The sequence below is a fragment of the Lissotriton helveticus genome, chromosome 2_2, assembly GCF_964261635.1.
Source record: "Lissotriton helveticus chromosome 2_2, aLisHel1.1, whole genome shotgun sequence".
Classification (NCBI taxonomy): domain Eukaryota; kingdom Metazoa; phylum Chordata; class Amphibia; order Caudata; family Salamandridae; genus Lissotriton; species Lissotriton helveticus.
The window spans coordinates 141,548,941-141,570,824 of NC_136060.1; the positions used below are offsets into that span (position 1 = coordinate 141,548,941).

The following is a 21,884-nucleotide window of genomic DNA, read 5'->3' on the forward strand; positions in this document are numbered from 1 at the left end:
TCAGAGGGCCTCTCACTCTGGTGAAGGAGGGGTGGGAGAAATCCCGTGGGAAAACCCCTCAGGATGTGTTCAGCTATGTGCTGGCCATTCGCAACCAGACCAAGCGCTTCAGGAAGCTCGCTCAAGAGAACCTGGAGGCCAGCCAGGAGGAAATGAAGAGATGGTATGACCAGAACACTTCTCTGGTTGAGTTCCACCCTGGTCAGAAAGTGTGGGTGATGGCGCCGGTGGAGCCTTGTGCGCTCCGTGACAAGTGGACCGGGCCATATGAGGTGGTGGAGCGCAAGAGCGAGGTTAACTACTTGGTTAACCTGAAGACCCCCAGGCAGCCCCTGAGAGTGCTGCATGTGAACCGCCTCAAACCCCACTTTGAGAGGTCTGAAGTGACTATGCTCATGGCTACAGATGCTGGAGGGGAAGAGGATAGTGATTCTCTCCCTGACCTCCTGGCAGTCAAGGAGCAAGATGGGTCAGTGGATGGTGTGGTCCTCTCGCCCACCCTGACCCCAGAGCAGCAGAAGGACTGTCGCCAAGTCTTGGGTCAGTTCGCCCCCCTGTTCTCCCTGACCCCAGGCGTCACCAAATGGTGCGTCCACGATGTGGACACTGGAGATAGTCTGCCTGTGAAGCAGAGGTTTTACAGGGTGGCTGACAAGGTCAGAGCTAGCATCAAGGAATAAGTTTCCAAGATGTTGGCACTAGGGGTAATTGAGCCCTCCAGCAGCCCCTGGGCTAGCCCAGTGGTCTTAGTGCCTAAGAAAGCTGCTACACCTGGTGGCCCCCCAGATCTCCGGTTCTGCGTGGACTACCGTGGGCTCAATGCGGTCACCAAGACTGACGCACACCCCATCCCCAGAGCTGGTGAGCTGGTGGATCGGTTGGGAGCTGCCCAGTACCTGAGCACCTTTGATTTGACTTCAGGGTACTGGCAGCTTGTCTTAACTGAGGGGGCCAAGGAGAGGTCAGCATTTTCAACGCCAGAGGGGCACTTCCAGTTCCGTGTCATGCCCTTTGGGTTGAAAAATGCCCCTGCCACATTCCAGAGACTGGTCAACCAGGTATTAGCCGGGCTGGAGGATTTCAGCGCAGCATACCTGGATGACATTGCTGTGTTCAGCTCCACTTGGGAGGAACACCTGCAACACCTCTGCGCAGTGTTGAAGGCTCTGCAGAAGGCAGGCCTCACTATCAAGGCCAGTAAGTGCCAGATAGGGCAGGGATCTGTGGTGTACTTGGGACACCAGGTGGGGAGCGGCCAGGTGGCGCCCCTACAGGCAAAGATTGATACCATTCTAGCTTGGGAGCCCCCCAAGACTCAGACTGAGGTGAGAGCCTTTCTAGGTCTCACCGGGTATTACAGACGGTTTGTCAAAGGTTATGGCACCATTGTGGCCCCTTTGACAGAGCTGACATCTAGAAATCAGCCCAGGAAAGTGAATTGGACTGAGGCCTGTCAAACTGCTTTTGACACCCTCAAAGCTGCCATGTGCACAGCACCGGTGCTTAAGGCACCTGACTTTTCCAGTGAGTTCATTGTGCAAACTGACGCTTCAGAGCAAGGCGTGGGAGCAGTACTCTCACAAATCAATGATGAGGGCGGAGACCAACCAGTGGCTTTCATTAGCAGGAGGCTACTCCTCAGAGAACAGAAATGGAGTGCCATTGAAAAAGAAGCTTTCGCTGTGGTCTGGGATCTGAAGAAGCTGAGGCCCTACCTGTTGGGGACTCACATCCGTGTTCAGACCGACCACAGGCCCCTCAGATGGTTAATGCAGATGAGGGGTGAGAATCCAAAACTGTTGAGGTGGTCCATTTCCCTACAGGGGATGGACTTTACGGTGGAGCACCGCCCTCGTACAGAACACGCCAATGCTGATGGTCTGTCCAGATTCTTCCGCCTTAGTAATGAGGACTCCCAAGAGGTTGGGTAGTTCTCCCCACTTTCAGCTGGAGGGGACACGTGTTAGACCTGACACCCTTGGCGTGATTTTCCACCATCTTTTTGCCTCTGTCTACTGTATTTTTGATGCTGTGCTGGATTTCGTTTTTGCTGGTTTAGATGCTTTGGACACTCTGCCACTTCTGATCAGTGACAGAGTGTAAGTGCTCCCTATGTAAATTGTCATATTGATTGGGAATACCTGATTGGCATATTTGTATCACCATGAAGTCCCTAGTAAAGTGCACTGTGTGTGCCAGGGTTGGTGATGACAGATGCTACTAGTGGGCCTGCAGCGCAGATTGCGCCACCCACATGAGTAGCCCTAAAATGGTGTCTCAGGCCTGCCAGCGCAGGGCCTGTGTGCAGTCAGTGGACTGCCATGTCCGCCTGGCCAGTGTCCCCACTGGCTGGGCCTAACCCTTCCCTGTCTGTGCACATCAGTCACCCCTATGGAAGGCTCAAGGTGCCCCCCTGGCAGGGTGCAGTGTATGGGTAAGGTAGAGCATGTACTAGTGCAGGTCACATGCTCTGGTAGTGAGCAGCAGCCATTTTGTGTGCTCACTGCTGTAAGGTTATCTTGCTCCATAGAATAACATAGGGGAGGCTGGTCCCATTGGATACCAGCCTATCTTCTCATAGGAACAAGATGGGACATAAGTGATGGATATCCCTGAACTCAGAAATTAATAACACATCTTTTAGGAAGGGCTGTTTTTAAATTCTGTGTTTGAGAATAGTACTTTTAGAAAGTGGCTGTTCTCTTGTCTAACCTTTCTGTGTGCCTGGGCCTGTTTGTGGATTGACTGTCTGGCCTGAGTGTGACAGGCGCTGCAGAGCCCCCAGGAGGTTGTCTGAGTCAGCCCGTGGATGAAAGGCAGCATCTGCTGCCAGGGAAGTGGGAGGAGATCACACCTGATAGTGACAGGGCTGTGCCTGCCTGACCACAATGCTGGCTCCACCCCCCTGCTGGTCGACTGTCACCTCTGTCCCTGATACTGAGAGGAAAAAGGAAGCCAGGAAACCCCCAGTGCCTCAGCAACACCCAGAACTGGTTTAGACCGGGCTCAGGGCCCACTTGCACAAGACTTCAAAGGACTTCAAAGACTTTTTGGGGTATAAGAGAAGGGCCCCTGACAACAGAAAATTTAGATTCTACAATCAAGAGGAACCTCTGCTGGAAGAAGGACTGCTGGAGAACTGAAGGAAGATTGCCTTGCTGTGTGCTCTAAGGGCTGACCTGTTCTTCTGTCCAACTGGAAGCTGAGAAGAAGAAAGGGACTTTGCTGTGTGCTGTGACCCTGCCTGCTTGAAACTACAGAGACTTTGCGGTGTGCTGTGCCTCCTGAACTGAATCTCCAAGGGCCTGAGAAGAGCTGGCCTCCTGTTTGGAACCCAGGGTTAAAGGTTCCTCAAGCTTTGCCAAAAACTGCTGAGAGATCGTGTGGTGGCCTGCTCCAACGTGTGCTTTCTACTTGCCAGCCGTGAGGGTCGATCGCTGTGCTCATCGGCACAGATTCAGGGGTGAGGAGCGGCCCGGGGTGTTTCCCTGCGTCCTGCATTCCCCCTGTTGATCTACTGGCGAGGAAACCGGCTGACCGCGATCAGCGGCCCCGAAAATCTCTTGCCGCCAAATCACCGTCGCGGCCCGGGGCCAGAAACACCCTCTGCAAATTGCCTCGGTGTTTAGGAGCTGCAGCGGCGAAGATCGGAGCCGCCGCGCTCCCATTGGCTGAAGGAGCCGAGCCCCCTCACTGACGCCGCGACTGGATTGGCCCGTGTGCCGCAGCGTCATAGTCATTGCCGTGTTGTGGTTGGCTGGCGGCAGGAGCGTCATCGCAGGCCTGTCCCGGGAGCCGCACTGCCATTGGCTGACTCCCGGGTGTGTGAGGAGGCTCGCCCAGAACGCCGCGACAGGCTTGGTCCCCGTCATCGGGACCTCTGGAAGCGCCGTTCGTTCACCGCCGGAGCCGGGGAAGAGTGACCCGAACTCGCCGTGGGAGTTCCTGAAGTGCCCCAGCCCCCGGCCTGCCTGTCTCTGCTCGGAGCGCCGAGCTAGCTCCCCGCCGCTCCCCGAAGGACCGAGAGCGGGCGGAGGGCTGCTGAGACCGGCCGGGGCTGGGAGCAAGTGTGCTCCACTCGGCGCGGCGCGCCTGAGGCCATCAAGGGTGTGAGGCAGTGCCGCTCAGAGAAACGGAGTCCCCAGTATACCGGTGAGGCGCGCTTGCAGCGCTTGGAGCCCCTGGCTTTTCGGGCTGATTCTGGCTGATGATAAATCCTTGGCATAGCTTGGTTTGCTCGTTTTACAGAGCTGATTTGAGATAAGTTCACACTATTATTTTTAATACTGATGCAAGGGACTTGAGACTGATTCTTATATAAGAACTTCCTATTTACAAGTACCACCACTAAGATTAAGTGCAACATATTCTTGAAGAAGTAATTATCGTGCAACTGTTTTATTTTCCTGCTGAAACTAGATAAAGATATATATTTTTATAAATATACTTACCTGTGTGGTCTCAGTTTGTGGTGGATTGGGGATTACTGTTGTGTTAAGTGCATTTATTATACACATTGCCTCAGAGATAAGCCTGTCTGCTCGTGCCAAGCTACCTAGAGGGTGAGCAGGGGTTATCTACTTTGTGCAATTCTTCACCCTGACTAGAAGCAAGGGTCCCTACTTGGTCTAAGGTACTTACCTCTGCCAATTAGAGACCCCCAGATCTAACAGTAGCCCATAGATGTTTATACAGTAAAGCCATGACAAGGGCATTGGATTGTATTTTATGCGGCTCATACCTTATAAACAGCAAAGCACCAAAAATTGGAGGTTTACTGCCGTTTGTACCCATGTCAATCAAAGAATGCTTCAAATAAAATCTGATGCAGAAGTCCAGGAGAGGAAAAAGGAGTAAGTATCATATGCATTATAATTTAGAGCCCCTCTACGGCCATCACAGAGGTTGATATGAAGGGAATATCCCCTGCATGGTGAACAGACATGTCCCTTGCTCTTTCTGTCCAACTGCACGTGAAACTGGTATCCTGACTTTTATAGTGGTCTTGGCGCCATGCTAATATAGAGTGTGTGCAGAGTCCTATGCCTGTCCATGACAGTGCAAGGCCCGGGACCCTTGGCCTGCAGGAGCCTACCAAGCGAGCCTTCGACGCGACAGTGGATGTATCACATAAGGTAGTAGTGCAGCATATCATAGTTTGTAATTTATAATTTCACCAGACGTTTTTCTCTGTGTCATTGAGTGCATAGTATACTGACCCCCTCATATGTAAATTTCTGCTGTTAGGAGAAATCCATAACTCTGCGCTGACATACCATGTGCTGGAGGGTGAAAAGGATGGAGACAGAGCTACTTTTTAGAAATTCTATTAAGACATTGTTCACTAGGGGTTGCTGATTAGTTTTTGAGCACTGCTGTTTGGTTGATGGCAGTGGTGCGCAGTGCGACTGCAGTTTCTGCTGTTCACATTTCATTGTGTCCGCGTTTTGGGCATTCTTTGCTTGGACCCATTGCCATCTATTGTGAGAAGCATCACTTTACACAAAGGCTGTATCTTGAGGTCAGCCTGGAAAAAACATCTGAAATGGAACCAAACCAAATCTGTTCTCAGTCATGGGACAGTGAATCCATATTCCCTGTATGGATATATATGTATAAAAGTGGGATCCAAATCAACCCTATTTGTTCCAGTTCTGAGTTCTTCATGACCAAGAAAGGCTGTGCTCCGCAGTGTACGCGAAGGACTGCTGTGTGACCAGGACTTGTCTGCCCAACAGCCATTCTTCCTTAAGTGAGGCGACCTCACCTAAAGTCCAAAGTGTCTGCCGCTGACCAATATGTCCAGTTGAGGCTGAAACTGCCTTGCTGTAAGACCCATCTACATCTATCCAGTGGAAGCTGTACCAACCAGGGACACTTCCTCGCTGACCAATCTGCCCAGTCAGGGCTGAAACTGCCTTGCTGTAAAACCCATCTACCTTTATCCAGTTGAGAGCCGCAATTTCTGAAGACTCTTAGGCTGCTGCAACAGGCCCCACCATGCTTGATTCTTCTGGCAAAAGAAAGCAACCTCACACTCCCAAGACAAGGGTTGCACCCTATTTCCCCCATGGCCCCTGCAGAACTAACCAGCAGGCAACGCTGGCCTCTGCATGTGATCGGAACAGAAATATTGTTCCATGCGCTGCAGCCTGAAGCATGAAGACTTGAGACTTTTCTGCCCACATAAATAATGGGAGTAAGAAAGAGGAAAGTTATTTTGCATCAGTGATCCCTCTAGGGTCAGATGTAAGTAATCCTGGGCCTAATTCGTGTCTCTGCCACAGATAACTGGAGACTATAATGGATAGTGTCACCATGGTGGAAATTAATGCTAGAGAGGGGGAGGGGTGTAGCACCGAGGGGCACTACCCTGTTTTCAGTAATTAAATTGCATTGTGTTGTATTTAGTTTTGCTGTGTGATTAAAAGGATGCACTTTTACATAAAGACAATCATTGGAATGGACATTAAGTTATTTTGTCTGTTGGTTGGCTATTGAGTTCGGAGCTCTTGCCCACCACACTCCTTTCCTGAGAAGTCTGTGGCTGCTCGCACTTGCTACCCTGAGAATCAAGGGTAAAAAGCTTTGTACTTGGGCCAGTTTGCAGAGCCAAAGTTGGATGGGCCCCCACTACATCAGTGGCAAAAATCCTCTAAGGTTGGGGCCCAGTAACCCGTCTGTCTTGTGGTCTGACAGTGTTCATCAGAATCAGCATTACCATAAGAAACAGAAGTAAGAAGGCCAAAGAGGAGAAACTATGCACTTCTAAAACTGACAAAACATAACAAGAAAAATTGCTTCAATCTATTGTCAGTATTCAATACACGATGAGGCTCAAACCATCACCGAATTTTGACTATCCAGTCTGGGTTAAGCACTCTAATCTTCCATTCTGTGTTCCAGGAGGTTCACCTTCTACAATAGAAATGTTAGTTCCCTGGGCATCAGAGAAAGGAAGGCATCTATGTAAGGAACTTTATTTTAAGGAAAAATGTGCCAAAGAAAAAAATTCAGACCTATGTTAGTTGATCGAGTGACAGATAACTGCAAAAAGTAAACCAAATTCATATAGTGGTCCTGTATGAGATCTTTGTGCATCTCCATTAGGAGATTGAATGTGTGACAGATGTACAGGGCGAGTACTACTCCCATGCCCTTGTTGATCTAAAAATGCCTAATATTTGTGATGCAAAGTGAAATGTTGTTCAAGGTCCTTCCATTTTGTCTACATTTGTCACATCAGGTGTTTTCCAAGTGCATTGAAATAGCAGTAGTCCATTTCTGACGAAAACAATTTTGTGCGTCCTTAAAGCGAACTCCAAAGCAAAACAATGTCATGATTTTGCACTGGTGCAATAGCAATAGTGTCATAAGGTACAGTAGGACATATTTGGATAAAATGATCAAATACATAGATAATCGATGAGGTCTTCTCCTCCTCCTATTCTTCCTCTTTCTTCCGCTCTTCCTTTTTTTGACCTTCAATTGGAGAGTAATGTTCGCTTCCTCAAGCCTCACCAGTTGTTGCCTTGAGTATTCCTGTTAACAATTATCTTCTGATTCTTCAAAGCAGTGAATGTGTTTTTCTAGATTGTCTACCTCGTCTGGCCTCTTCTAACTACCTTTAAAGATCTACTGGTAGGGAGGACAATTCATCATTGAGTCTTTTGAAAAACTCATCTATGAAGTCCTTTGTGGCCTCTTCTCCGTCCTGGTCTTTGTTTCTCACAGAGGATCCGGACATGCCACTTTAGTCGTCTTTCAGTTTCTTATACAGTGCTGACTTTGACTGAGTGGTCATGCTTGCCCAAGACATTGCCTTTCAAAGAGCAGTTCAATGTATACAGATTTATTTCGATGTTCTTGCAGCTCTGCTTTAAACCAGTTCCCTGTCTGCCAGTACACGAGTTTCAAAATGTACATGTAGGGCCCTTTCAAGGGTCACTATTCCCTTGAGGTTTACTCTAATATCTGAGATGTCGAGCACCTCCTGTACATTGGAGCCCAGTACAGCTTGGACCATGCTTCCCTTTTATAGCTTCAGTTCCATTGTACATACCAAGAGTCTTTACCAAGCTACTGTAGCGAGACGGACGCACTATCATACCAAGTTTGTGGTTGACCATCCCTACTTTTGCATAAGGCACTGGACTAAAGTTCCCACCATGTTTCAAATGTGGCCATTAACCGCACATTGTTTAAACCCAGCTTTCTTCTTTAAGCCATCCTCCTGTTTTAAACAGCCATTTGTTCCTTTTGCCTGTTCCCTCTCATGAAGTGTCATCCCGACAGGTTGTCAAAAGGGAACAATCTGGTGGATGGAAATTGATTGTGTGCACCAGCACTCATACAATGCAACATTCAAGGATACTTCTTGTGTATGACAGAAGAGGCTGGAAGACTAAGAGTACAGTACCATTGTTTGTATTGTGAATAACCTACTTTTCCTTCTGATGCGCAGTAGAATCAGTGTGGAAAAGATATCTTCCAGTGTTTGCGCTCCTAGATGTATTCCCTTTTACATTTCTCCAATCTATTGTCTGGTTTCAGAATACTCACTGCCATGTACGGAAGACGTACCGACTTGCGGTGATAGTTGTGATAAGGTGCTGGAGTGTGAACTTCACAGATGCTCACAGCGTTGTCATAGAGGACCATGCGAAACATGCAGACAGGTAAGGGCAAAAAACACATTTATATAACTTTGCCTTGTTGTTTGATTCTAAGCTGGATACATTTGATATTGTCTTGAGGGTTTGAAGATGTTTTTGCAAGTATTTATACTTCAGCTGGATTGTTCATATGCCATATCAAAGTGTTCTTGTCAAGTATGGATGAAGAATGTTGATCTTCTAGGCAGATGTGACTTAATACAATATAAAACCATGTTTTAGACCTTTGCTAAACTGTTACTTCCTAATCAATGCCATTGAGGTATTGTATGACAGTGTTACTTATCTCATTATAAGCAGGTCTAATAGAACTTGAAAACTTCACATGATTAGGTTCAATTTCATTACTATTGTTGCAGGGAAGTTAACATAGGGCTGGGTATAGCTAGAATTATAGAATTTAAATACAACCAGGCCTGTAATTTCCTAGAAAAGGCCTAGAAATCTCCCTCCACTGCTTTAGTATGTTTAAGGCAAAGATGTGTCAAGGCCTTCTTCAAATATGTAACCCAGAGATGGATCAAAGGGGCCTTGATGATGTAATCTCCTTCCATACGAAATATTTTAGCGTACCACTGAATGGTAAGTTTATTCGGAACCAGGTGGCTAAGAATTATCTCACATTGTTCAACTTTATTTTTTTTAGGCCAAAGAATTGCTGTATCATACCAAGTGGAAAGCCTTTCTTAATAGGCTTTATTCCTGTAAAGTGTTCCTCAATTTCACATCCATTATGTTTTTTGGGTACTCATGAAAGTCCCAGTGAGTTCTGTGACCAATTGAAACAAAGCATAATGCAGGCAGAGATGTAGTTTTAGATTTTAGGGAAGAAAGGTATTGCTGGTATCCACTCTTATTTTGTTACCGCAGTCTTAAATATTTATGTACTGCTGCTCATTCTATTGCATATCTCTCTAAATACCAACTCCCTAGTTTCCCTATTTTACACCTGTAAGCTATTATTTTAGTTTTATCTACATTTGAGGCAGCTTATTTAGGTCTTGCCTGAGACTGTAAATGTGCTGTTGCTTGCAAGACATTTTGTTAGCTTACAGTGGGCTTACCGCTGATTGGATTCATTGTCACGCTCATGTCCTGCTTTTCTTGGGTCAGCACGTGCCGGCTTCACCTCCTCTTCATGCATTTGTCTCTCACCTGAAATGTGGCCTAGGCACTTGGTTCCTTCCACTGCTTGTGATTTCAGTGGAAGCTACTTTTTCTTTTATTTAAAGCACTCCATAAGAGTGCATGTGTGTGCAGGCCATCTGCCTGGTGCTTCTCCCCTACCCCCTGCCCCCGTGTGTCATTCTCTTTTAGCCATGTGCTATTGTTCCCCTCAGTTTTGTTACTTTCCCCCACCTGCTATCTTTGCTGTTGCTTGCCCCCTTTCGCCTTCTGTGTTGTGGCATGCCCCCTCCGTTATTGTCCTTGCCCCACACTCTCCCTCCATTATGCTCCATGTTGTTTCTTCATCTGTTGCTAAGTGTTGTTGCTTGCATCTCCACCCACACAACATTGTGCTCAATCTTGTTGCATACCTTCCTGCCCTCTATTGTGCTCTGTGATGCTTGCACTGTTGCACGTTGTGTTACTTGCCCCAGCCCACTTTATTGCTTACCCCTGTTGCACGTTGTTTGTTGCTCGTCCTTATCCCGCATTATTTGTTGCTTGACAACTCCTATCCTGCATTTTGTTGCTTGCTCCTCCTTCCGCGATTTGCTGTTTGTGTAGACTTGTGTTGTTTTCTGCTAGCCCCTATGCTGCGTTTTGTTACTAACTCCCATCCATCCCTTGCTGCTGTTTGCTTGCCAAGTGTTTGCTGTTGCTTGCCCCCCATCACTTATTGTTTGTCGCTTGCCCCCAGCCTGCCTTGTTTGTTGCTTGCCCCTGTCCGGCCTTGTTTGTTGCTTGCCCTCAGATTCCACACTGTTAGTTGCTTCCCCTTTATTTTGGTTTGTTGCATGCCCATTTTATTGCTTGACCCCGACCCTCATTAGTTGTTGCTTGCCTACCCATCCTATTTTGTTGCTTTTCCCCACCCACTCTCCCTCCCAACCCACCATAAAAAAGGGTGTGTGATGCGGCCTTCACTGGCTGCCTCAAAGCCCTTTTTTCCCCAACTTTCAGCCATGCACACGGCTAAAAACATTAGCAAAGCTAATAGCTCTCATAGGTGAGACCTATTAGCTTTGCCAATCCTTGTTTTGAAGTTGTAGTTGCCCTAGTCTGTCAGCATCTGCTGAAAGCCAACACTTGTCTTTTCTAGAAGAACTGCAGCACCACCAATATTCAGTGCTGCCTCTTGTTGGCTGCAGGCTTCGACAGGAACTTTTATGCCCTAAACAGAGTTTTGCCAGGTTCCTGTACAGTGTTTAATTTGAGCGTGTGGTTGTCGGAAGGGACCATTCGCACTTATTTTTGCCTGCATCACATATTTACCAAGGGCGGGATAGGAAAAAACACACAGATAGGAAAGATTGCGGAAGAGAAAGACTGCACATCCACCACAAAGGGAGAAACCACAAACCTGCAAAAGCAAGAAAACGGTCAGGGTATGTATGGTAGTGGATTAAAGAATGCCAGCCTTGGTATTCAGCTCACCAACATTGAATTCCACCAGCTTCTTGGCAGGGCTTCGGGCACCAGCACTCTTTTGTTCACTGATTAGACAGCGAATGTACATCGCAGTTAGTTGGTGGTTACATAACAAGCATCCTAAAATATTCACCTGTTTTGGACCCCCGATTTTTGCAGATGTTTGCTTATATCCAGGATTGGTGCCCTCCTTTATCTGCATCCAAGTTGCAGTATAAAAATTTTTGTATTGCCTTCAGCGTTGTCGTTATTGATATTCTTAGAACCTCAAATTTAATATCGGCCCCTGGTCAGATAATCATAATGGTTCTTTTGCACGAAAGAACTACTATAACAAACACTACCTGATCCAGGTCCCCACATCAGGACACATTGCTTTTCCTTCTTTCATCTTCTCTTCTATTTCTCTTATTATTATTTATTTTTATAATATAGTATGTGGGGCTGTCTCAGAGTCTCAGAGTCCTCCATTCATCATTCGGTCGCTGATGATTTTTTTAGGGTCAAGCCTAATAAGAGGCACTCTTATATACAGAAAAGGTCTTGTAGCACGCCCATTGCTTACCATTTGTTGGCTTGCGTAGGACTCTTCTTTACATTCTCGTAATACGTCAAGGCAGGCCTAACGTAATTTCCGTTCCTCTCTGTGGAGCAGGTACCAAGCAATGTTTGATTCAACTTTATCAGTGCCCGTCCACTGCTCCCGAGGTGATTGATGTACTACTTTATTCTTTTTAACTTTTAGTGCTGTACAAACAGAAGGTGTGTGACTGCAAAAACGTGCCCAGCCAGACTAGCAAGATTGGAAAGATGTATTTTCTATTGTTAACTTTCTTTTATTTCATCCAAATCTTCTTTTCTCATTTGCACTCCTGTTTTCTCATGTTTTTGATCGTGGGCACTGTTCTCAAACAAAGTACCTACTATAAAGTGGAATTGTCTCTTTTTTACGTTTCTTATATTTTCTGAAATGGTGCTTTAACACATAATCATGCAGTACACCCAGTCCACCTCACTCCAATCTGCCCCACTCCAGTACACTCCAATCCACCCTGCCTCACAACACACCAATCCATCCCAATCCAATCCAACCACTCACCCCAAACGAATCTACTCCAATCCTCCCAACCCACCCCACCCCAGTCCAATGTGCCCCACTCCAATCCAAAATAATCTGCCCCACTCAAATCCAAAACATTGTGCCCTTCTCCAATCCAAAACAATCTACTGCACTATAAAACAATCTTCTCCACTCCAAAACAATCTTACCCACTCCAATCCAAAACAATCTTATCCATTCCAGTCTCCCCATGCCACTCTACCCCACTCCTATCTGCCCCATTCCAATTCAAAATAATCTGCCCCACTCCAATCGAAAACAATCTGCCCCACTCTAATCCAAAACAATCAGCCCCAATCCAGTTTAAAACAATCTGCCCCACCTCAGTTCAAAAAAATCTGCCCCACTCCAGTTCAAAACAATCTGCCTCATCCAATCCAAAACAATGTACCCCACTCCAATCTGCCACACTCTAATCCAAAACAATCTGCCGAACTCCAGTCTACCCAACTCCGGTCTGCCCAAATCCATTCTGCCCAACTTCAGTTTGCCCCACTCCAATCCAAAACGATCTGCCCAATGCAGTCCACACTTCTCCAGTCCAAAACAATCTGCCCCACTCCAGTCCAAAACAATCTGCCCCACCCCAGTCTGCTCCACTGCACAGCAATCTGGCCACTCCAAACCACCCCACTCCAAACCACCCACTCCAATTCGCCCCACTCCAATTCGCCCCACTCCAATCCGCCCCACTCCAACCCGCCCCACTCCAACCCGCCCCACTCCAACCCGCCCCACTCCAACCCGCCCCACTCCAACCCGCCCCACTCCAACCCGCCCCACTCCAACCCACCTCACCCCAATTCACCTCACCCCAATTCACACTCTACATCCCAACTCACCCCACTCTATCCCAACTCACCCCACTCTATCCCAACTCACCCCACTCCATCCCAACTCACCCCACTCCATCCCAACTCACCCCACTCCATCCCAACTCACCCCACTCCATCCCAACTCACCCCACTCCATCCCAACTCACCCCACTCCATCCCAACTCACCCCACTCCATCCCAACTCACCCCACTCCATCCCAACTCACCCCACTCCATTGCCAACTCACTCCACTCTATGCCAACTCACTCCACTCTATCCTAATTCATCCTACTCTTTCCCAATTCACCCCACTCCAAACATGTCCAATCCAATCCAATCCAATCTACCCCACTCCAATGTTTTCCACCTCTTCCAATCCAATCCACCCCACTCCCTCCCAATACATCCCCCAATACACTACAATCCACCTTACTCTAACCAATCTGCTCCCCACCAATCCAAAACAAGCGGCCACACTTCTATCCAAAACAATGTTATGTTATGTTATGTTAGGGATTACTTGTATAGCGCCTATCACCGCCGGTCTCTAAGCGCTTACCAGAAAGAACATAACACACTAATGACCCTAGAACCTCAGTTGTTTCGCCTCCTATGATGTCGTGAAGGCCTTTCTGAAAAGATACGTTTTTAGTTTCTTTCTGAAAGGTAGAAGCTGCGATTCCTCTTTCAAGGTAGGTGGGAGCTCGTTCCACAGTTGTGGAAGGAGCACAGACAAGGCCCTGCCTCCTTTGGTCTTTAATTTGAACCTGGGTTGAAACAGGTTGGAGGTTGCTCCTGAGCGCAATGGCCTTCCGGGAATGTACCTCTTTAGACGTTGCTTAATGTACTCTGGGGCTTTCCCAAAGAGTGCCTTATGGTCCACACAGAGACATTTGAACTGCACTCGGAATTTCACTGGGAGCCAGTGCAGCTTCTAAAGCAGTGGGGTTGCGTGCGAGTTTCTCGGCAAGGAATAGATCAGCCTGGCTGCGTCGTTTTGTATTACCTGCAACTTCCTCAACAGCTTCTGTGGTAGGCCTAGGTATAAGGCATTGCCATAATCAAGTCTCGAAATGACTGTGGCGGATACGATCGATTGCAGGGTGGAGGCGGATAGGATGGGGACTAGCTTTCGCAGTTGTCTCAACACACCTATGCAGGATCCGACCACAGCAGAAACTTGAGGGGCCATTGAGAGATCTGCATCGATCCTTAACCCCAAGCTTTTTACCACAGAGCCAGGAGACGGAGTGGTTCCTAGCTCGGGGGGCCAGTACAGGTCACTCCAGGGATCCTCTTTGTTGCTAATTACCAACACCTCCGTCTTGTCAGCATTCACTTTCAACAGATTGTTAGTCATCCAGTTGACTGTGAATGAGAGCAGGTTCCTCACTGATTCCTGGGCCTCTTTGGTGTTATCCAGGCGAACTAAAAGCTGCGTACCATCTGCGTAATTAAAGATTTCGCAGTTCATACGCATAAGCTCCTCCAACAATGGTTGTAGATAGATATTAAAAAGCAGGGGGGATAGCGCCGACCCCTGGGGCACTCCCCAGGTCACGTCGCGGATCTCAGACAGTTGGTCTCCTAGCTGCACTCTCTGGGTTCGACCTGACAGGAAGGATTCTAGCCACTTTAGCACCTGGCCTGTGATCCCCAATTTCGCGACACGGTCCAGCAAGATGGTATGGCTGACCGTGTCGAAGGCCGCCGATAGGTCTAATAGAATCAAGGCACAAGGCTGTTTGTTATCTGCCCTGACTCTCAACTCATCGGCGACCGAGGCCATGACTAATTCTGAACTATGTTGGGGCCGGAATCCAGCCTGCCTGGTATGGAGGAGATGGTATTCTTCCAGATGGCCGGCTAGGGTGTTGAGAACGTGCTTTTCTAGAATCTTGCTTAGAAAAGGCAGCTGCGAAATGGGCCTATAATTTTTTAAGGCTGTCGTGTCCGTTCCTGCTTTCTTCAGAAGTGGGGAGACCCTGGCTTCTTTCATCTGAGTCGGCAGATAGCCTGAATTAAGTGAGTTATTCAATAGACTCAGTACCTGGGGCTGAATGCCTGGCAGAGCCATTTTAAAGATTTTGGGGGGACATGGATCTATGCTAGAGCCTGATTTAGTTTTACCGACCAGTTGCGCCAAGCACTTGTCGTTAATGGGAGGGAAGCTATCCAGAGTCATGGATGGCACCTGAACATTCTGGCTAGGCAACATGGTTGTGACTGGCCGTGCCATGATGTCAGTGATGATGTCCTGTACCTTCTGGAGGAAGAAGGATTGAAAGGAATCACCGTCAGGTTGGTCGCCCACTGAGATTTTCCCTTCACGTTGTGTGAGTTCCCTTAGAATGGTAAATGTCTCTCGCTGTATGTTGATAGCCTCCCTAATTCTACCCTCATAGAAAGCAGCCTTTCTTTCCAAGATATCTGCCTTGTATTTTGAGAGCAGGGTTTTGAAAGTTTCGGCGTCTGATTGGCTATAATGGAGTCTCCACCTTCTCTCTGCCTTGCGAAGGGCTTGCTTCTTATGTTTCAGGGAGGCGTCAAACCAAGGCGCTCCTCTCCCTTTTGTTCTAGTGCTCTCCAACTGCTCAGGGACAAGTTTGTCCAGGGCGGCGAGTATCCAGGTATTCAAGATCCTGACATCATGGTCCAGATCTATTCCATTCATGTTGGGAAGGGTAAAGGAGAGCAGGGTTGAAATTAGAAGGTTTGCTTCCATCTTACTCCAGGATCTGATTTTCCTCCGTGACTTGTTAGGGGCGGCCCTCACAGGGTCGCCTGAAACCCAGCACTTTACCATAAAGTGATCTTACCAGATGCATGGGCTTATCTCCGTGATTTCAATGTTGGGTAAAGAAGACCAAACAAGGTCCAGTGTATGGCCTTTCACGTGAGTAGGACCCACCACTAGCTGTCGCAGATTAAGCAGCGAGAGATTAGCCTCAAACTCAGTCTCCGTGGGGCCTCTGGGTACCTTGTCCCAGTGGTAATTGAAATCGCCAACCACCAAAAGGGACTTATATCTGGTGGCCAAGTCCGTTAAAAGCTCAAAAAAGACTTCATTGAAATCCGGGGAGCTTTGCGGCGGGCGGTAGACCACTATTACTGTGATACATGAGGATTTAAATGAGACTTTTATCCCTAGCAGCTCTGCACTGGCACAATTTTGTGCTATAATCTTTCACTGTGAGACATTTCTTGAACAAAAAGGCCACACCCCCTCCTTTACAATCATTTGGGCGGTTATGCCAAATTGCATCATAACCTGGGGGTAGGGCAGCCAAAATGTCAGGCAGGGAGGCAGAGCCCAGCCATGTCTCAGAAAGTGCAAGGATGTCAATGTCTCCATCGAGCAGTAGAGAAAAGACTTCCAGATGGTGCTTTTGTAAGGAGCGCGTATTAAGTGTCGCTAATCTGAGGCCATGTGATTGCTGGCTAGCAACAGAGGGGCGAGTTCTGGGGCCTGTACCTGTATTCTCCACCAGGGCTTCAGCTAGCAGATTGGCCAAAGTACTTTCATCAAGACGGGTGGAGTCTGTCTTTAAGGCCCACAGAGCTTCAAGCGAATATGTGCGTAATTGACCAGAGTTTTTGGCCCCATGGCCCGTCCTGGCCCGGACGGGCACAGACGGGCTTTCCTCTGGCGCTCCTCCGGCGCGATGCGCGCGATCGCTGCGCGCCTGCATTCTGGCTATTAATTATAGGGTGTGGCTGGGGCACTTGCAAAGACTAGCCCGCTAACACACAGAGCGTGGTGTCAGCGTCTCTAGCTCACCTCCAAGATGGCGGGCGGCATGAGGCGGCAAAGGAATTACCAAAGTGGTGAAGTGTGCTATTATTTCCAATATTATTTCCTATTGTAGTGCTTGCAATGTGAAAACAAGGGGGAGCGTGGTGTCACTGTGCAATACTAAAGCAGACTAAGCTTAAAAACGAATTCGATCTCCAAAGTAAAATTCGAGCAACAATAAATTTCTACAAGAATACAATTTTTTAAAAGGAGCAGGGCTCCAAACAGGTTAAGCAATTTAAAAACAGTAGCGATTCTGCGAGTGCATCAGCACAATGTCGTTCTGGGTCTAATCGGCGCGCTCGCCGAGTGGGCTCCTAAATAGCTTTTGCCTGGGGCACTTGCAAAGACTAGCCCGCTAACACACAGCGTGGTGTCAGCGGCTCTAGCTCACCTCCAAGATGGCGGGCGGCATGAGGCGGCAAAGGAATTACCAAAGTGGTGAAGTGTGCTATTATTTCCAATATTATTTCCTATTGTAGTGCTTGCAATGTGAAAACAGGGGGGAGCGTGGTGTCACTGTGCAATACTAAAGCAGACTAAGCTTAAAAACGAATTCGATCTCCAAAGTAAAATTCGAGCAACAATAAATTTCTACAAGAATACAATTTTTTAAAAGGAGCAGGGCTCCAAACAGGTTAAGCAATTTAAAAACAGTAGCGATTCTGCGAGTGCATCAGCACAATGTCGTTCTGGGTCTAATCGGCACGCTCGCCGAGTGGGCTCCTAAATAGCTTTTGCCTGGGGCACTTGCAAAGACTAGCCCGCTAACACACAGAGCGTGGTGTCAGCGTCTCTAGCTCACCTCCAAGATGGCGGACGGCGTGAGGCGGCAAAGGAATTACCAAAGTGGTGAAGTGTGCTATTATTTCCAATATTATTTCCTATTGTAGTGCTTGCAATGTGAAAACAAGGGGGAGCGTGGTGTCACTGTGCAATACTAAAGCAGACTAAGCTTAAAAACGAATTCGATCTCCAAAGTAAAATTCGAGCAACAATAAATTTCTACAAGAATACAATTTTGTAAAAGGAGCAGGGCTCCAAACAGGTTAAGCAATTTAAAAACAGTAGCGATTCTGCGAGTGCATCAGCACAATGTCGTTCTGGGTCTACAATACGCCCTACTCTACTCCAAAACAATCTGCCCTACTCCAATCCTAATCATTCTGCTCACTCCAGTCCAAAACACTCTGCCTACTCCAATCCACAACAATCTGCTGCACTCAAATCAAAAACATTTTCCCACCCAAATCAAAAACAATCTGCCCCACTGCAGTTCACCCCACTCCAGTCCAATACACCTCAATCCAATCCAATCCAACTCACCACAATCAAATCCGATTCACTGCAATCCAATTCACCCCACTCAAATCTACCACTCCAATCGATTCCGCCCCACGCCAACCCAGTCCACCCTATGCCAACCCAATCCTGCCAAATCCAATCTACCTCCCTCCAGTCCTCCCCACCCCACCCTACCCCAATCAAACAAATCCACCCCACCTTATTTCATTCCACTCCAATCTAATCCACCCCATCCATTACACCTCACTCCAATTCACCCCACCCAGTTCAGTCAGCGCCACTTAATGCAATTGACCTAGCCCACCACACTGCAATCCACCCCACTCCAATCCACCTCAATCTAATCCACCCCATCCATCCCCATCCACTCCACTCTACTCTAATTCAACCCACTCCAAACCACTCTACTCTAATCTACTCCACCTCAAACCAATTCACTCCAATCCACCCTAATCCAATTCACCTCACCCCATTTCAATCCACAGCCCGCCAATCCAGTCTTCCCCATCCAGTTCACCCACTCCACCCACTCCAGTCCACCCCACCCTACTAAATCCAAACCACTCTACTCGATCCAATCCATCCCAATCTACTCCAGTCCAATCCACCCCAGTACCTCAATCTGCGCCAAATCATCTGCAACCTATTCTACCCCACTCTACTGCACTCCACTCCTCTTTACATTGCAGAGGGAAAAAATTTAAATGCGAAAGTATGGGCTAATTGCAGACTATATCTAGTTAAAGTTGCCTAAATACAGTGCAAGTATTTGTCTTTTTGAGACTGCTTTACCGGCCCATGTGAGCTTCCTGTGAAATCCTACATAGGGAGGGAAGACGATTCAGGAGCAGGTGACCAATATGGAATGAAGACCTGTTAAAAAATAAAGCTGCCGCTAATTAGATATTGCAATTTATTGGGCTAAATTGTTCCAACTGCCATTATAGGGCCACTTCTTAACCCTTCACATTCACACAGCAATATCACGTATAGTCATAGGGTTATTGTTGCATGAGAGACAGCATTCCTTATTGGTTAGAATTCTGTGCTACTTCAAATGTGCAAAACAACGATCTTTCACACCAGGAAGCAGAGAGGAACAAGAGTGCATCCACTGTTATGAAGACAGTCTTCCGCGCACTCAACACCAGCAGACTTGACTAGGGCAACACACGCCACACCGCCGCCACCCAGGAACAGCTCAGGAAACTATAGAATCTCCAAAATGCTGCACCCAGACTGGTCCTCAATATCCCCCGCTGCAGCCACATAACACAACACCTCCGACAACTTCCACTGGCTCCCAATCAACAAGAGAATCACCTTCAAGATTCTCACACATGCCTACAAAGCTCTACTTGACCCAGCACCAAAATATTTGAACCACCACCTCACATTCCACACACCCGCCAGACAACTCCGCTCTGCCCAACTCGCCCATGCCTCCGTTCCGCAGATTCACAAGAACAGAGCCGGAGGCAGATTCTTCTCCTACCTCTTATTATTTATTTCACTTATAAAGCGCGCTATCACCTCGAGAGGCATCCTGGCGCTGGCAGACTCGAAAGAAAAAAGGAGGGGGCAGCTGATAACAGGCTAAGGATTCGGAAAAAGCCAGGTTTTCAAATGCCTTCTGAAAGCAAGAAGGCCGGTGACCTGCCTGAGTTCAGTGGGAAGAGAGTTCCAGAGCTTGGCCGCAGCCACACTGAACGATCTACCTCTTGGCCTGGATCTCCTAAACCTCGGTACGGTCACCAACCTGGCCGAGGAGGAGCGTAGACTACGGGCCGGCACATGCCACGAATACTTCCTTTATAAGCAGGCAGGGCCTAACCCGTGGAGGGCTTTAAAGGTCAGACAGAGGGACTTAAATGTCACCCTCTGCCTCACTGGGAGCCAATGCAGCTGAGCCAGAGCCCCTGAGGAGGAAGATCTAGTTGGCCACCCCAGGGCTAATTTTGCAACGGCGGACTGGAGTCTCTGGAGTCTGTCCAGGAGATAGCTAGGCGACTCCAGCAGCAAGGCGTTGCAGTAGTCTAACCTACTGAGCACTGTGCAACGCACCACCTCTATCCGAGCAGGGGGCGGTAACAAGGGCAGGATTTTTCTCAGGAGGCAAATGATGGTCAAGCAGCCAGCTGCCACCTTTGAAACCTGCGCCTCCAGGGTGAGATCACTATTGAACATCACACCCAGATTCCGTACTACCTTCACAGGCTGGACCAGTGGAGAAAAATCCATTGGCCAGAAATTGCTAGGTAGAAGAGAATGAACCCTGGGCCTTGGACAAAATAACACCTCGGTCTTTCCTGTGTTAAATTGCAAAGAGTTTGCTTTCAACCATTCCGCTGTGGCTCGCAGACAGTTGTGAAATTCCTCCAAAGAGGTAGATTAGTTTCCCTCCAAGGAAAGAATCAACTGCGTGTCATCAGCGTAGTTAACAATTTCGATCTTATATTGTTTGATGACCGCTATTAAGGGCTTCATATAGATGTTAAAAAGTATCTGACTAACTGCCGAGCCTTGAGGGACACCGTGCGAGATGGTAGAGAAGGAGGACTGCCAAGATCTGAAACACCCTGCCCCTCCATCTCCGGCAAACCGCGTCATTGACCCAATTCAGGAAGGACCTCAAGACCTGGCTCCTCGACTGAACCTCCACACCCAGACGGATCAGCAGCCCACCACCCCACCTCAGCGCCTTGAGACCCCACGGGTGAGTAGCCCGTCTATACAAACTCCTGATTGATTGATTGATTTAAGTGAAATGTAGATCTTGAGACAAGGACTCTCGACTTTAGGTATACATAAAAGACACCACCGATATGATCAGCAAGGTGGAACATATTGAATGTAATCCTTGTACCCAATGGCTGGTAACGCTTGACATAGAAGCGCTTTATACGAATATCCCCCAGAATGATACCATTAGAATGATCAGAAAGATGTTGCAGAACGAGAATGAGGATCTATCAGAACATTCAATATTTATTGTAGAATGTGCAGAATTGATTCTAAAGAATAACATTTTCCTATTTAAAGATGACATGTTTAAACAAACGAAAGGGACGAGCATGGGGGCTACCTGTGCTCCAAGTCTGGCATGCCTATACGTGGCAGACTTTGAAAGCAAACATATATTTAATTCCTAAGCGCCCTTTTATGAAAACATCTCAAAGTGGTCCTGCTTTATAGATGATGTATTTTTCATCTGGCAAGGAAATGAAGGGGACCTGTTAGAGTTTATCACATGGCTCAATTTAGGAGATGAGAATTTGAAATTTACCTCGACATATAGCAATGAGGCCTGTGACTTTTTGGACATTAAGATAAAAAATGTAGAGGGCAGACTGGAAGTGGAGCTATTTACAAAACCATCTGATCGCAACACCATGCTTCACTTCACAAGTCACCATCCATCCATCCAAAAAACAATTTTCCATTCGGCCAGTTCTTAAGAGTGCGGCGTAACTGCACAACTAAGAATGAATATGACAAACATGCAAAAGTATTAACTAAAAAATTCCTAGAGAGGATATCCTAAGTCAATGGTAAGAAAAGCATATAAACGTGCCAA

General features: G+C 47.6%; 1 protein-coding gene across 1 annotated transcript in view; it reads left to right on the top strand.

The window, feature by feature from the left end:
- The window catches only part of NFXL1 (nuclear transcription factor, X-box binding like 1), a 624,964-nt gene that overhangs the window by 105,129 nt on the left and 497,951 nt on the right, over positions 1 to 21,884 (top strand). Inside the window, exon 10 of the mRNA XM_078678225.1 lies at positions 8,554 to 8,678. Within this exon, the coding sequence (XP_078534351.1) occupies positions 8,554 to 8,678 (125 nt within the window). The remainder of the gene's footprint in view (positions 1 to 8,553; positions 8,679 to 21,884) is intronic.